We start from the raw sequence: 14,351 nt of genomic DNA, 5'->3' as shown, positions 1-14,351 counted from the left end.
GATTATGAGACATAACTCAAGATTCTGTGTGTGTGTGTTTATCTAGTTCATTTAGCATCATTTGTTTAAAAGGCTATTCTTTTTCCTTTGAATTGCCTTTAGATTTTTTTAAATCTTCAATTCAATCATTTCCAGATATTTTCATTTCTTTGTGAAGATCCCACTTTCTGTCTGACATAATACAAGAACTTCCTTTCATATATTTCCTGTAATATCTAATGGTAATGAATTCCCCAGCTTCTCTTTGTCTGAAAAACTCATTATTTTGCCTTCATTTAGAAACGTCTTATCACTGTGTGTAAAATTCTGGGTTGAGAATTATTTTCTTTTGGCACTATCACATTGTTGCCTTCTGGACTGCATAGTTTGATGAGAAACTACTGTAACTGTCATTTTGTTCCTTTATATGTAATATGTTTTGGGGCCTTTTGGATTTGTCATTAAATGACCTTTATTTATTTATTTTTTAATTCTCATGCATTGCACCTTCAATTATTTCTTCTGTTATCTTTTTTTTCTTTTCTCTTTCTAGGATGCCAATTAGACATTTGTTAGACAGTTTGGTATCCACTCTCCTCCCCTACCCCCCCTGCCCCCCCGCATGTCTTAGATACTGTGTTTCTTTTTTCTTTTTTTTCTCTTTGTGTTCCAGTTCTGCTAACTTTAAGATTTATTTATTAGAGAGTGCTGGAGTGGGGGGCAGAGGGAGAGGGAGAAACAGACTCCCCACTGAGCAGGATGCCTCACTTGGGGTTCAGCCCTAGCATCCCAGGAACATGACCTAAGCCAAAGGCGGGTGCTTAACTGACTAAGCCACCCCGGTGTCCCCAGTTTGGCTAATTTCAATTGGCCAAATGAACTGATTTCTAAATTACACCAAAACAAGACATTCTGTTTAGGAATACTAACCTTTTCCTGAACAGGTCCTTTGTGGATTCTCCAAGTTCCAGATCTGTGTTTTATATATGAAATCTCTTGTTATTTTGTATGCTTGATAGATTGATTTAGAATGGAAATCTAAAGAGTAGAATCCATAGACTGTACTAATCAAGGCCAGTGGAAATCCTGTCCCAAATGTAAGATTCAAAATACTTACATTTAAACTTATATTAAAAACTTAATTAAAATTTAATAGTTAAAACATTTACTATTCATTATGTTAATTAATTTAACCTTAGGTTGGTTTTGTAATTACTTCATAAAGAATGCATTTTACTTTAATGAATACCTTCCCCCCTCCCCCCCATTTAGGTTGTCATGTGTTAGCTAAACCTGCATAGATTGGCAAACACTGAGCTGTGCTCAAAGTTCAAGGATAGGTGGTATAGCTAGAAAATACTTGTTGGAGAAGACCTGAATCTGTGAAAGAGAAGAATGTATTCTTGAAGTTTGATGCTGAATATAGAAAATTTAGAGCATAAATTCATAGTGAAAGTCTGATTGGGAGGAAGAAACCCTCTCAGGCAAGCCAGCTTGACTAGAACAGGAGATGTAACCCATGTGTCTCAATCCAAGAAGATTAGGCAGATTGATACCACCAAACAATTACAACAGTTTTCCATGGATGTTGTTTGGGTGTCCCCAAAACTTAACTCAATTCTTCAACTACCTGGAGGTAGTGTTAGACTTCACAAGGTAAGGGCACAGACCCACAATACTGCTTCCTCTTCAGACGTCAATCTCAAGTCCAGGTTGTTTCTGATATATATTGGCTATAAATTAGAGGTTCCCACAAGTTGTTGGATTAAGTTGCTAGAGTGGCTCACAGAACTGAGGAAACTGGTTTTACTTACTAGATGATCAGTTTATTGTAAAGGATATGAATGAAGAGCCGGGTGAAATGATGCATAAGACAAGATCATGAAAGCAGGAGCTTTTTCTGTGGAGTTTGGGGTCTAGCATATGGATGTTTTTGGGTCACCAACATCCTTGAAAGCTCTCAGAAACCCATTCTTTTGGGGTTTTATGGAGGCTTCATTGCTCAGATATGATTGATAAACTCAATGGCCCTTGGTGACTGACTTCTAGCCCCTCTCCCCTCCCTGTAGACCAGGATGTGGGACTGAAAGTTTCAACTCATTAGTCAAAGTTGGTTTTCCTGGAAAGCAGCCCCCACATCTTTAGAAGGGTTCTAAAAATGACCTCATTAACATAAACTCAGTTGTAGTTGAAAGGAGCTTCTTTTGAATAGCGAGATCTCCATTTCCCCTTTATGACTCTAGAGGGATTTCTGAAACTGAGGACAAAAGATCAAATGTAACAAAAGATGCCCCCAGGAGTTTGATATTTGCATATATCAAGTGTTTAAATTAGTTCAATAAGATTTTAGTTGTCAGATTGAAGGGTCTCCTTAAATAAAACTCCTCTATAGGGAAAAAAAAAGTGGTAGGTGGTTTTAAAAAATATGTAATTAAGTCAGAACAGGTGCATGCTTTGCTCAGAAAAACCGAATTTGGAAAATTATTCCACAAAAGACAGAATAGAAAGGAATTTTCTTTTCAAGGATAGAAGTGGGTTATAAATTAATGGCTTAGCTTATTGTTTGATTTTTGTCCTTTCATGTTTAGATGAAATTTTCTCACTTAGTAAACTTTAGAAAAATTTTAAAACTTTTTATTTGTAACTAATTTTAGACTTATAGAAGAGTTAAAAAACTATGTAAAGAAACCCTCACCCAGCTTCCTTTAGTGTTAGCATTTCTTAAAGTCATAATAATTATCAAATTAATATCAATACAGTAGTACTAACTCCGGTTTCGAGACTTGTTTTCATCATTGCCCTTTTCCTATTAGGAATCTATCCACTTCCTATTAGGAATCTATCCACTTGCATTTAATTATGTCTTCTTATTCTCCACCATTCTGTTTCTCACTCTTGTCTTCTCTTGACACTGGAAGAGTACCAACCAGTTTTGTTTTGTTTTGTTTAAGATTTTATTTATTTATTTGACAGACAGAGATTAGAAGTAGGCAGAGAGGCAGGCAGAGAGAGAGTGCAGGCTCTCTGCTGAGCAGAGAGCCTGATTCAGGGTGTGATCCCAGGACCCTGCCATCATGACCTGAGCCAAAGGCAGAGGCTTTAACCCACTGTGCTAGCCAGGCACCCCGCAAATAGTTATTTTGTAGAATATCCTCAGTTTGGGTTTATAATGTTATCTCATGATTAGAATGAGGTTATGCCTTTTTGGCAAGAATACCACAGAAATTATCTTGTGTCTTTCTCTATGCATTATATCAGAGGGTTCAAGTTGCTGATACATCTTCTTATTAGTGATGAGATTTAGAGATCTTACTGATAAGAACATGCTTTCTTTTATATACTACATAATTAAATTGCTTTAAAAAATATCAGTCCAGGGTGACTGGGCGGCTCATTCAGTTAAGCATCCAACTCTTGATTTCTACTCAGGTCATGGAGCTCAGGCTTATGAAATCAATTCCCATGCCGGACATGGAGCCTGCTTAAGATTCTCTCTCTCCCTTTATCCCTCCCCACTCCCATCTCTCCCTCTCTTTCCCCCTCCCTCTTTTCCTAGCTCCCTCTCTTAAAAAAGAAGAAAAAGAAAAAGAAAAATCAGTCCATCAAAGATTTACTCTGTGATACAAATAACCTACCAAAAACCAAAAATGCAGATTACAGAAAGCTATCATCATCACTAGTTAGTTAACGGGATGAGGTTTATAGAATTTCACTAGAAGAAGGAAACTGTTAAATAATAAGAAGAGGGGTGTCTGGGTGGCTCAGTAGTTAGGCATCTTACTCTTGTTTTTGGTTCAGGTCATGATCTCAAAGTCCTGCAGTCTTGAGCCCCATTCCAGGCTCCGTGTTCAATCGGGAGTCTGATTGAGATTCTCTCTCTCCTGTCCCCTGCCCACCCCCTGAGTGTGTGTTCTCTCTCTCTTTTTGTCTCTCTCTCTCAAATAAATACATCTTTTTCTTTCAGATGAGGCAATTCTTTCTTTGGGGGACAGTTAACAAAGGAATTATCAAGAGAGGAATCTTTCCAGTTAATAGGATTGTCTTTGTAATAGAAAAATTGTCCTGGTTCAGGCAATTAACTTTGGATAACTTATTAAGTAGAACAGTAAATGAGGAAATAGTTTTTTGCTTTTAGGGTTTTTTTTTTAATTTTTTTATAAACATATAATATATTTTTATCCCCAGGGGTACAGGTCTGTAAATCACCAGGTTTACACACTTCACAGCATTCACCATAGCACATACCCTCCCCAGTGTCCATAACCCCACCCCCCTTTCCCAAACCCCCTCCCCGCAGCAACCCTCAGTTTGTTTTGTGAGATTAAGAGTCACTTATGGTTTGTCTCCCTCCCAATCCCATCTTGTTTCATTTTTTCATTTTTTCTCCTACCCACTTAAGGCCCCATGTTGCATCACCACTTCCTCATATCAGAGAGATCATATGATAGTTGTCTTTCTCCGCTTGACTTATTTCGCTAAGCATGATACCCTCTAGCTCCATCCACGTTGTCGCAAATGGCAAGATTTCATTTCTTTTGATGGTTGCATAGTATTCCATTGTGTATATATACCACATCTTCTTGATCCATTCATCTGTTGATGGATATCTAGGTTCTTTCCATAGTTTGGCTATTGTGGACATTGCTGCTATAAACATTTGGGTGCACGTGCCCCTTCGGATCACTACATTTGTATCTTTAGGGTAAATACCCAGTAGTGCAATTGCTGGGTCATAGGGTAGGTAGTTCTATTTTCAACATTTTGAGGAACGTTCATGCTGTTTTCCAGAGTGGCTGCACCAGCTTGCATTCCCACCAACAGTGTAGGAGGGTTCCCCTTTTTTCCGCATCCTCGCCAGCATCTGTCATTTCCTGACTGGTTAATTTTAGTCATTCTGACTGGTGTGAGGTGATATCTCATTGTGGTTTTGATTTGTATTTCCCTGATGCCGAGTGATATGGAGCACTTTTTCATGTGTCTATTGGCCATCTGGATGTCTTCTTTGCAGAAATGTCTGTTCATGTCTTCTGCCCATTTCTTGATTGGATTATTTGTTCTTTGGGTGTTGAGTTTGCTAAGTTCTTTATAGATTTTGGACACTAGCCCTTTTTCTGATATGTTGCTTGCAAATATCTTCTCCCATTCTGTCAGTTGTCTTTTGGTTTTGTTAACTGTTTCCTTTGCTGTGCAAAAGTTTTTGATCTTGATTAAATCCCAATAGTTCATTTTTGCCCTTGCTTCCCTTGCCTTTGGCGTTGTTCCTAGGAAGATGTTGCTGCAGCTGAGGTCGAAAAGGTTGTTGCCTGTGTTCTCCTCAAGGATTTTGATGGATTCCTTTCTCACATTGAGGTCCTTCATCCATTTTTGAGTTAGGGTTTTTTGTTTGTTTTATATGTGACATGGAATTCTATCAGAAATTAAGTCATTAGGACCAATTTCTAGGTGTAGCCTATCATAATACCTGAAATAAATGTATTGTGACAAGTTTTTCGTGTATTGGGCATTTAAAAATTATGAGTAATGTGAAATAAATCAGTAACAGTTACAGAAGAAATACTACATTACATGTCTCAAACCTTATTGACTTTGCAGCATTCTTACGTGTTTCACAAAGGAATGAAATTGTACTTCAGGGTTTCCTGCATTTGGTGCAGCCAAAAACAGTTTAAAGGTTTCTCAGAAATTAAAAATAGAAATATTATACGATCCATTAATTTCACTTCTGGGTATTTATCTAAAGAAAATGAAAATACTTTCTAAAAGATACATGCACCCTTAGGTTTATTGCAGCATTATTTACAATAGCCAAGATAGGGAAGCAGCACAAGGTCCATCAATAGATGAATGGATAAAGAAGATATGGTATGGGGACACCTGGGTGGCTCAGTTGTTAAGCATCTGCTTTCGGCTCAGGTCATGATCACAAGGTTCCAGGGATTGAGCCCCGAATTGGGCTCCCTGCTCAGCCAGGAGCCTGCTTCCCCCTCTCTGTCTCTGCCTGCCTGTGGTCTCTCTGTCAAATAAATAAATAAAATATTAAACACACACATACACACACACAAACAAAAATCAGAATATAATCAGACGGGTGGATCCAGAGCAATACACTGGATCCTGTGTGTGTTTTGGTCTGTTAGAAAACTAGATCCCAAAATTGTAAATTGTATATGATTATCACTGTTATACTCTAGAAATATCATATTATATGTCAGCCATATTTTTATTAAAAATAAAAAATTTAATACCTGCCTTTAAAAAATAACACAGTACATTGTTAGGTTTGCCTGTAGATATTTTTCAGGATATAATGTTTATTCCTCAAAAGAGAATGGGTAGAAACTGTTCTGTAGATATAGTATCTGTCCTAATGAAGGTGGGAACTAGTCTGCATTAAGCCTATTACTGTGATACTTTTCTGTTTCCTCACTTGCAGGATTTCAATGAAATATTTGTTTTTATTCTTTTCAGATTATCTTTGAGACATTCATAGGCTGTAAAACGATAAAACTAATAGAATGGAGTACTGCTGCACCTCCAAAGTGACAATATTCAGTGTAATAGAATTTTCTTCTCTTTTAGTTCAGCAATCAGCAAACACTGGGAGGCTGAACTGGCTACCCTCAAAGGAAATAATGCCAAACTCACTGCGGCCCTGTTGGAGTCCACTGCCAATGTGAAACAATGGAAACAGCAGCTTGCTGCCTATCAGGAGGAAGCAGAACGTCTGCACAAGCGGGTAAGCTCAGAGCTGCAGCTGGCCCTGGGGACTGATGGCTAACAGGTCTTCCTGACCAGCAGAGACATACATGTAGGTTCCTTGCAAGGACATCTGGACATAGTCATTTCTTGTCAGAACATACATATAGATGGTAGCAAATGTAGATTTATTTAGTTAAGAAAAATACTTTTCTGGGGCGCCAGTGTGGCTCAGTGGGTTAAGCATCTGCCTTCAGCTCAGGTCATGATCTCAGGGTCCTGGGATCGAGTCCCGCGTTGGGCTCTCTGCTCAGCAGGGAGCCTGCTTCTCCCTCTCTATCTGCTTGCCTCTCTGCCTACTTGTGATCTCTCTCTCTCTCTCTCTGTCAAATAAATAAAATATTTTAAAAAGAAAAATACTTTTCTATTCTGCCACTTACTAGCTCTCTGACCTTTGGTAAGTTACCCCTTTCTGCTCAATAATTTATGTATAAAATAGGAATAATAATATATAGTCTCTAGAATTCCTGTGAAAATGAATAGAGAAAATGAATTGATGTGCAGTTGCACCGAGTTAATGATAGATACTTTTATTATTTAATTTTATTGTTTTTTTGAGGAAGGAGCAACTTAAAAAGTACAGGTAAGAAGTTCTTTATAAAGGTTGGTTACACAAAGTTTCCCCCACTATCCGAAAGCAAAGCAATCCTGTGAAACCTTTCTTTTTTTTTTTTTTTTAATTTATTCTTTATTTTCAGCATAACAGTATTCATCATTTTGGTACCAAACCCAGTGCTCCATGCAATCTGTGCCCTCTATAATACGCACCACCTGGTACCCCGACCTCTCACCCCCCGCCCCTTCAAAACCCTCAGATTGTTTTTCAGAGTCCACAGTCTCTCGTGGTTCACCTCCCCTTCCAATTTCCCCCAACTCTCTTCTCCTCTCTATCTCCCCATGTCCTCCATGTTATTTGTTATGCTCCACAAATAAATGAAACCACATGATAATTGACTCTCTCTGCTTGACTTATTTCACTCAGCATAATCTCTTCCAGTCCCGTCCATGTTGCTACAAAAGTTGGGTATTCGTCCTTTCTGATGGAGGCATAATACTCCATAGTGTATATGGACCACATCTTCCTTATCCATTTGTCCGTTGAAGGGCATCTTGGTTCTTTCCATAGTTTGGTGACCATGGCCGTTGCTGCTATAAACATTGGGGTACAGATGGCCCTTCTTGTCATGACATCTGTATCATTGGGGTAAATACCCAGGAGTGCAATTGCAGGGTCATAGGGAAGCTCTATTTTTAATTTCTTGAAGAATCTCCACACTGTTCTCCAAAGAGGCTGCACCAACTTGCATTCCCACCAACAGTGTAAGAGGGTTCCCCTTTCTCCACATCCTCTCCAACACATGTTGTTTCCTGTTTTGTTAATTTTGGCCATTCTAACTGGTGTAAGGTGATATCTCAATGTGGTTTTAATTTGAATCTCCCTGAGAGCTAATGATGATGAACATTTTTTCATGTGTCTGATAGCCATTTGTATGTCTTGATTGGAGAAGTGTCTGTTCATATCTTCTGCCCATTTTTTGATATGTTTGCCTGTTTCGTGTGTGTTGAGTTTGAGGAGTTCATTATAGATCCTGGATATCAACCTTTTGTCTGTACTGTCATTTGCAAATATCTTCTCTCATTCCATGGGTTGCCTCTTTGTTTTTTTGACTGTTTCCTTTGCTGTGCAGAAGCTTTTGATTTTGATGAAGTCCCAAAAGTTTATTTTCGCTTTTGTTTCCTTTGCCTTTGGAGACATAGCTTGAAAGAAGTTGTTGTAGCTGATATCGAAGAGATTACTGCCTATGTACTCCTCTAGGATTCTGATGGATTCCTGTCTCACGTTGAAGTCTTTTATCCATTTTGAGTTTATCTTTGTGTACAGTGTAAGAGAATGGTCGAGTTTCATTCTTCTACATATAGCTGTCCAGTTTTCCTAGTACCATTTATTGAAGAGACTGTCTTTTTTCCACTGTATATTTTTTCCTGTTTTGTCGAAGATTAATTGACCATAGAGTTGAGGGTCCATATCTGGGCTCTCTACTCTGTTCCACTGGTCTATGTGTCTGTTTTTATGCCAATACCATGCTGTCTTGGTGATCACAGCTTTGTAATAAAGCTTGAAATCAGGTAACATGATGCCCCCAGCTTTATTTTTGTTTTTCAACATTTTCTTAGCGATTCGGGGTCTCTTCTGATTCCATACAAATTTTAAGATTATTTGCTCCAGCTCTTTGAAGAATACCGGTGGAATTTTTATCGGAATAACATTAAAAGTATAGATTGCTCTAGGCAGTATAGTCATTTTAACAATGTTTATTCTTCCAATCCAAGAGCATGGAATGGTCTTCCATCTTTTTGTGTCTTCTTCAGTTTCTTTCATGAGTGTTCTGTAATTCCTCGGGTACAGATCCTTTACCTCTTTGGTTGGGTTTATTCCCAGGTACCTTATGGTTCTTGGTGCTATAGTAAATGGAATTGATTCTCTAATTTCCCTTTCTGTATTTTCATTATTAGTGTATAAGAAAGCCACTGATTTCTGTACATTGACTTTGTATCCTGCCACGTTGCTGAATTGTTGTATGAGTTCTAGTAGTTTGGGGGTGGAGTCTTTTGGGTTTTCCATATAAAGAATCATGTCATCTGTGAAACCTTTCTTAAGCCAAAGTAGTATGAAGTGAAGAGTATCTCCTGCTTTCCAGAAGTTCACTTTGTCTTTATGAAAGACCTATGTTAGTATCTGTTTTTGCTAACCGACAAATCTGAGGACCATTTTTAGTTTTGCCCATAAAAGCTGTTACCATACTAATACAGGTCTTTTATGAATGTGAAGTGGCCTAATGCAAACTCTCAGGAAGTGGGGGACACTTGTATTTGTAATTTCAAACAGGAAAAGAAGATCAGAAATCCCAGTATAAATAACATTAGAAGCCCAAACAGTTACTTGAGAAGAATTTTTTTGTATTCAGAGCATTTGCATTTACCCAGTAGGACTTAGATGCCACTAGTTTCTTTTTTTAGGAAGCATACCAAAGAAGTGAATTTCATAGACCATAGGAAATGGGTTTACTACCAGAGTACAATTTGAGGACTGGAGTAGGATCAGGGTGACAGGGAAAGTAATATGAAATAGAGACAGGGAGGGAGAGTAAGAAATCTGAGTAAATGTCATCCTATTGTATGTATAAAGGTTAACTTACGAGGAAGAAGAAGGAAGTTGTTGTTTAATATGTATAGAATTTCCATTTTGCAAGATGATAAATTTCTGGAGATCTTTTTCATAACAGTGTGAATATACTTAACACTACTGAATTGTGCATTTAAAAATGGCTAAGATGATAAATTTTATTCTGTGGTTTTTACCACAATAAAATAAATTAATCCATGACAGTTAACTCATGAGCCAATAAATAGTCACTAAAGAACTGTCATATCCCCTTACTGTATAATCTCTGTCCTTAAGGAAATTTTGGGTTAAATTGTGAATTGGGGGACGCCTGGGTGGCTCAGTTGGCTAAGCAGCTGCCTTCGGCTCAGGTCATGATCCCAGCGTCCTGGGATCGAGTCCCACATCGGGCTCCTTGCTCAGCAGGGAGCCTGCTTCTCCCTCTGCCTCTGCCTGCCATTCTGTCTGCCTGTGCTTGCTCTCTCCCCCTCTCTCTCTCTGATAAATAAATAAAAAATTTAAAAAAAAAAAAAAAAATTGTGAATTGGATTTTAAAGATCTAAGAAATGAAATCTTTCTGTTTATTCATATTTATAATTTTCAGTGCTCTTCTTTCCCTCTTGTAGATTAGAATTTCCATCAGGTGTCATTTCCTTGGAGCCTAAATTCCTTTGCAGTTTCAGCCAGAGTGGTGTAAGGGGCAGCTTTCTGTATTTAGCATAGGTTGTGTTTTCCTAGTTCTTCACATGTCTAGTCATTTTAGTTGTATGTTAGACATTTGAAATTAGATGACATACAGTAAGATTCTTTTATCTTACTCTGAATGTTGTTGATTTTTGTTTGAGCCAAGCAGTTAAACTTACAGATTTCCCTGAAATTGTGGAGGTATGGACTTAGACTTCATTAGAGTCCATTTATTTTAATTTTGCCCTTTAACCCTATGGTAAATTTCCTAGTCCTGGGAAATCTTTATTTCTAAGGCATAACCCTTCTGGTGTTTCACTGGAAAGCTTGAGCTAATAACCCATGTCCTCTAATTTGATAGGACTGAAACGTCAAACCCTTCTCTCTGTGGTGAACCCTACCACAACTCAGCTCCTGCAGCCTTCCAGCTCCTTCCAACAGTCCCATGCTGGACTCCTTGGATCTTACCTGTGTGTATGTAGTTCAAGGGTTAGCCAAAGACTTGAAGGGAGTCTGTATGTTTATTTGGGGGCTTTCTTCATACAGTTCCTCCAATTTCTAGCTGTTTCAGCTGTGCTAAGGAATCCCCAGACCCTCAGGCTCCTCAGGGAAATAAGACCACAGGTTTCTACTTAAGTTCTAGTCAAGTAGTTCAGCTAGACTGCAGAGGTCCTTCAAGCAAAAGGATGTGTAAATGTGTATTTTATTAATTAAATTTAAGTTTTTTTTAGTGTTCCAAGATTCATTGTTTATGCACCACACCCAGTGCTCCATGTAATACGTACCCTCCTTAATACTCACCACCAGGCTCACCCAACCCCCCACCACCCTCCCCTCCAAAACCCTCAGTTTGTTTCTCAGAGTCCACAATCTCTCATGGTTCATCTCCACCTCCAATTTCCCCCAACTCATTTCTCCTCTCCATCTGCCTATGTCTTCCTTGTTATTCCTCATGCTCCACAAGTAAGTGAACCATATGATAATTGACTCTCTCGGCTTGACTTATTTCACTCAGCATAATCTCTTCCAGTCCTGTCCATGTTGATATAAAAGTTGGGTATTCATCCTTTCTGATGAAGTCATAATACTCCATTGTATATATGGACCATATCTTCTTTATCCATTCATCTGTTGAAGGTCATCTTGGCTCTTTCCACAGTTTGGTGACCGTGGTCATTGCTGCTTTGACTGTTGGGGTACAGATGGCCCATCTTTCCACTACATCTGTATCTTTGGGGTACCCAATGTGATTGCTTTCTTTCTGTCTCTTGCTCTACTTTGTCACTTAACAGGGCATTCAAACAGTTGAATTTTATGTTTTGGTCATGATTTGCAATTGTTAACTGTGGGAAAATTTTTCCAGTAAAAAGTACTCCATCATAATCAGAACTGGAAGCTCCCCATAATGAATTCATTATCTATCTAATTGGACAAAAAAACAAAAAACAAAAAAATTTAAAAACTGCTATATATTGAACAATAAAGAAATAATTTCCAAGATTTAGAATACATTTCATTTTGTGGACCACAGGACAGGAGAGCCTAGAGGAATTAAGTAAATAGGAATGACTTTCTGGTGAAAGTACATGCTGAGCTGAGAGCTGAAGGTTTGCTAATGTCTGAACAGCTTCAGTGGTAAGAGTGGATATTCTAGTTAAGTCAGCAAGATGGGTGTGAGAGTGGTTTATTCTTAGGATGAGGAGACTTGCCTATTTTTAGTTGGAAAAACCACATATGTGGTGTCTTGGGTGATGAGGATGGTTAAGTAGTTAAGGACTGATGCATGCAAGACCTGAGGGTTTAGATTTGATATTGTAAAAAATGAGACTTTAAAAGACTTTGAATGGAGGAGTTACACAATGATAATGAATGTTAGTTTATAGGAGGTAAAAATAGACAAAGATAATAATTATGTCCTCTTGTGACCATTGCTGTGGTCTAGGCCTGGATGATCAGGGTCTGCACAAGGCTATTAGTACATGAATAGAAAGGAAGAAAGTGTTTAGAAATGTAGAGTAATATTTATGGAGGATAAGTAGATAATGGAAAATGTGAAGAAGAAGGATTTGTGTTTCGTTAATAGTCTAGAATTTACTGCATTCTTCTAGTCAGCCAAAATGTATGAGATGCTGATGTGTGTAAAGAGCTGTGATGGAGTGTGCATGCATGTTTTTATGTTGACTTCTGTCTATTTTGATTATTGGATCCAACAATTTTGTTGGATGGTTTAACTCTGAGGGACACTGCCCTTCTCTCTTCTCCCAGAAAATACCACGTGCTCATTAAAAGTTATGTAGCTCTTTGGGCCCTTAGTACATTCTTACTGACTAAAGAATGTTATCTTTTGCTACAGAGACACTATTGATATGAAGTCATTCTAGTATCGACTGATTTAAGTTGTATTTTAAGTGTATCTTTTCTTCCAGATTCTCTTACATTTTGGAAATGTATTTGAAAAATTTCTCACTTCGGCAAGGCCAGTTTTCAGAAGCCATGTTTAATTTGAAAGCTGCAGATGGAAGGCAGATGGCTCTATCTGATTTGGAATATGTTGTCATAAGAAATTCTTAAAGAAGCCTTTCATTATAGGGGTTCTCAACTGTCATTAATCAATTAAGCTTTCCTAACTTTTTCCATGACCAAGCCATGTAAATAATTATTCCCCAGTCTTTTTTTTCATTGTCCTAAATTCATATCCTTAAAGAATCTATTCATTCTACCTTAAGTATCTTAATATTTCTCAAAATTGATTTTCATATGTTGTTTAAAAGTTATCATTTACCTGTCCGGGGCTTATTATATTTTCTGCAAGAAATCTCTTGAGATAGTCCTACAGCTTAACCTGTGTTTTCATTTCATCTTAGGTGACCGAGCTTGAATGTGTTAGTAGCCAAGCCAATGCAGTGCACACCCACAAGACAGAATTAAACCAGACAATACAGGAACTAGAAGAGACGCTGAAAGTGAAGGAAGAGGTATTTGTTCCTTCTCATTTATCTGTAACCCAGCTACCATAGGTGCACAAACTCCTGGAGACTCTGTCAGATTTACAAGTGCTTTATGGAATAAAGTAAGGTTGTGGGGTGTTTTGGGGGAGGAGATGAAATTTTTTTCTATTGACAACGAAGCTTGTTCCTATTTTCTCCATCCTTGTTTCTGCTGTGAGGAACTACGGTGAGGCAGTCAGACTGAGATACTTGCCTTCTGTGAGAGAGTTGCATTAGTAACATCAACAGAAAACTGTGAGAGGTTAAATGAATTTTACAAGCTGTTGCTTTCTCTGGTTTCCAGTCATAGGATTTAATAGCACAGGAAAGAATTATACCCACAAGGCTTGAAGCAGCTTTAAAATGTTCTGATGGTTGTTTCTAAGCAGTGCTGTACTGAAGCCACCAAGCAGACTTGTTGCTTCAGATTATCACGTATTAGACAACATACCCATAAAGATGAATTCACTCTTCTAAAAATCAGCATAAAGGAATGTTTTTTAAATTATTCTCTTCTAAGGACTAAGACAATAGTTTCAGGAGGGAAATAAGACTTTCTCTGTGCTTGATTTAGTTTAAATATTGTTGCTAAAAACATTGCTCTACTTTTTCTAGGAAATAGAAAGACTAAAACAAGAAATTGATAATGCCAGAGAACTACAAGAACAGAGGGACTCTTTGACTCAGAAACTACAGGTGAGCTATAATAATATTTTGATTAATCTCTACATAGAGAGAATCTTCAGTCATTCTTTGACATAGTATTGACTTTTTTCCTGAAA

At 37.9% G+C, this 14,351-nt stretch overlaps 1 protein-coding gene across 1 annotated transcript in view; it reads left to right on the top strand.

Annotated features, from left to right (window-relative positions):
* HOMER1 (homer scaffold protein 1) overlaps positions 1-14,351 on the top strand; it is a 135,444-nt gene that overhangs the window by 103,830 nt on the left and 17,263 nt on the right. The window contains exons 6-8 of the mRNA XM_059175323.1: positions 6,559-6,715; positions 13,447-13,557; positions 14,185-14,265. Coding sequence (XP_059031306.1) covers positions 6,559-6,715; positions 13,447-13,557; positions 14,185-14,265 — 349 coding nt within the window. The remainder of the gene's footprint in view (positions 1-6,558; positions 6,716-13,446; positions 13,558-14,184; positions 14,266-14,351) is intronic.

Source organism: Mustela lutreola, chromosome 5 (genome assembly GCF_030435805.1).
Source record: "Mustela lutreola isolate mMusLut2 chromosome 5, mMusLut2.pri, whole genome shotgun sequence".
Classification (NCBI taxonomy): domain Eukaryota; kingdom Metazoa; phylum Chordata; class Mammalia; order Carnivora; family Mustelidae; genus Mustela; species Mustela lutreola.
The sequence above is the reverse complement of the archived record's forward strand: the minus strand, read 5'-3'. Positions and strand labels throughout refer to the sequence as shown.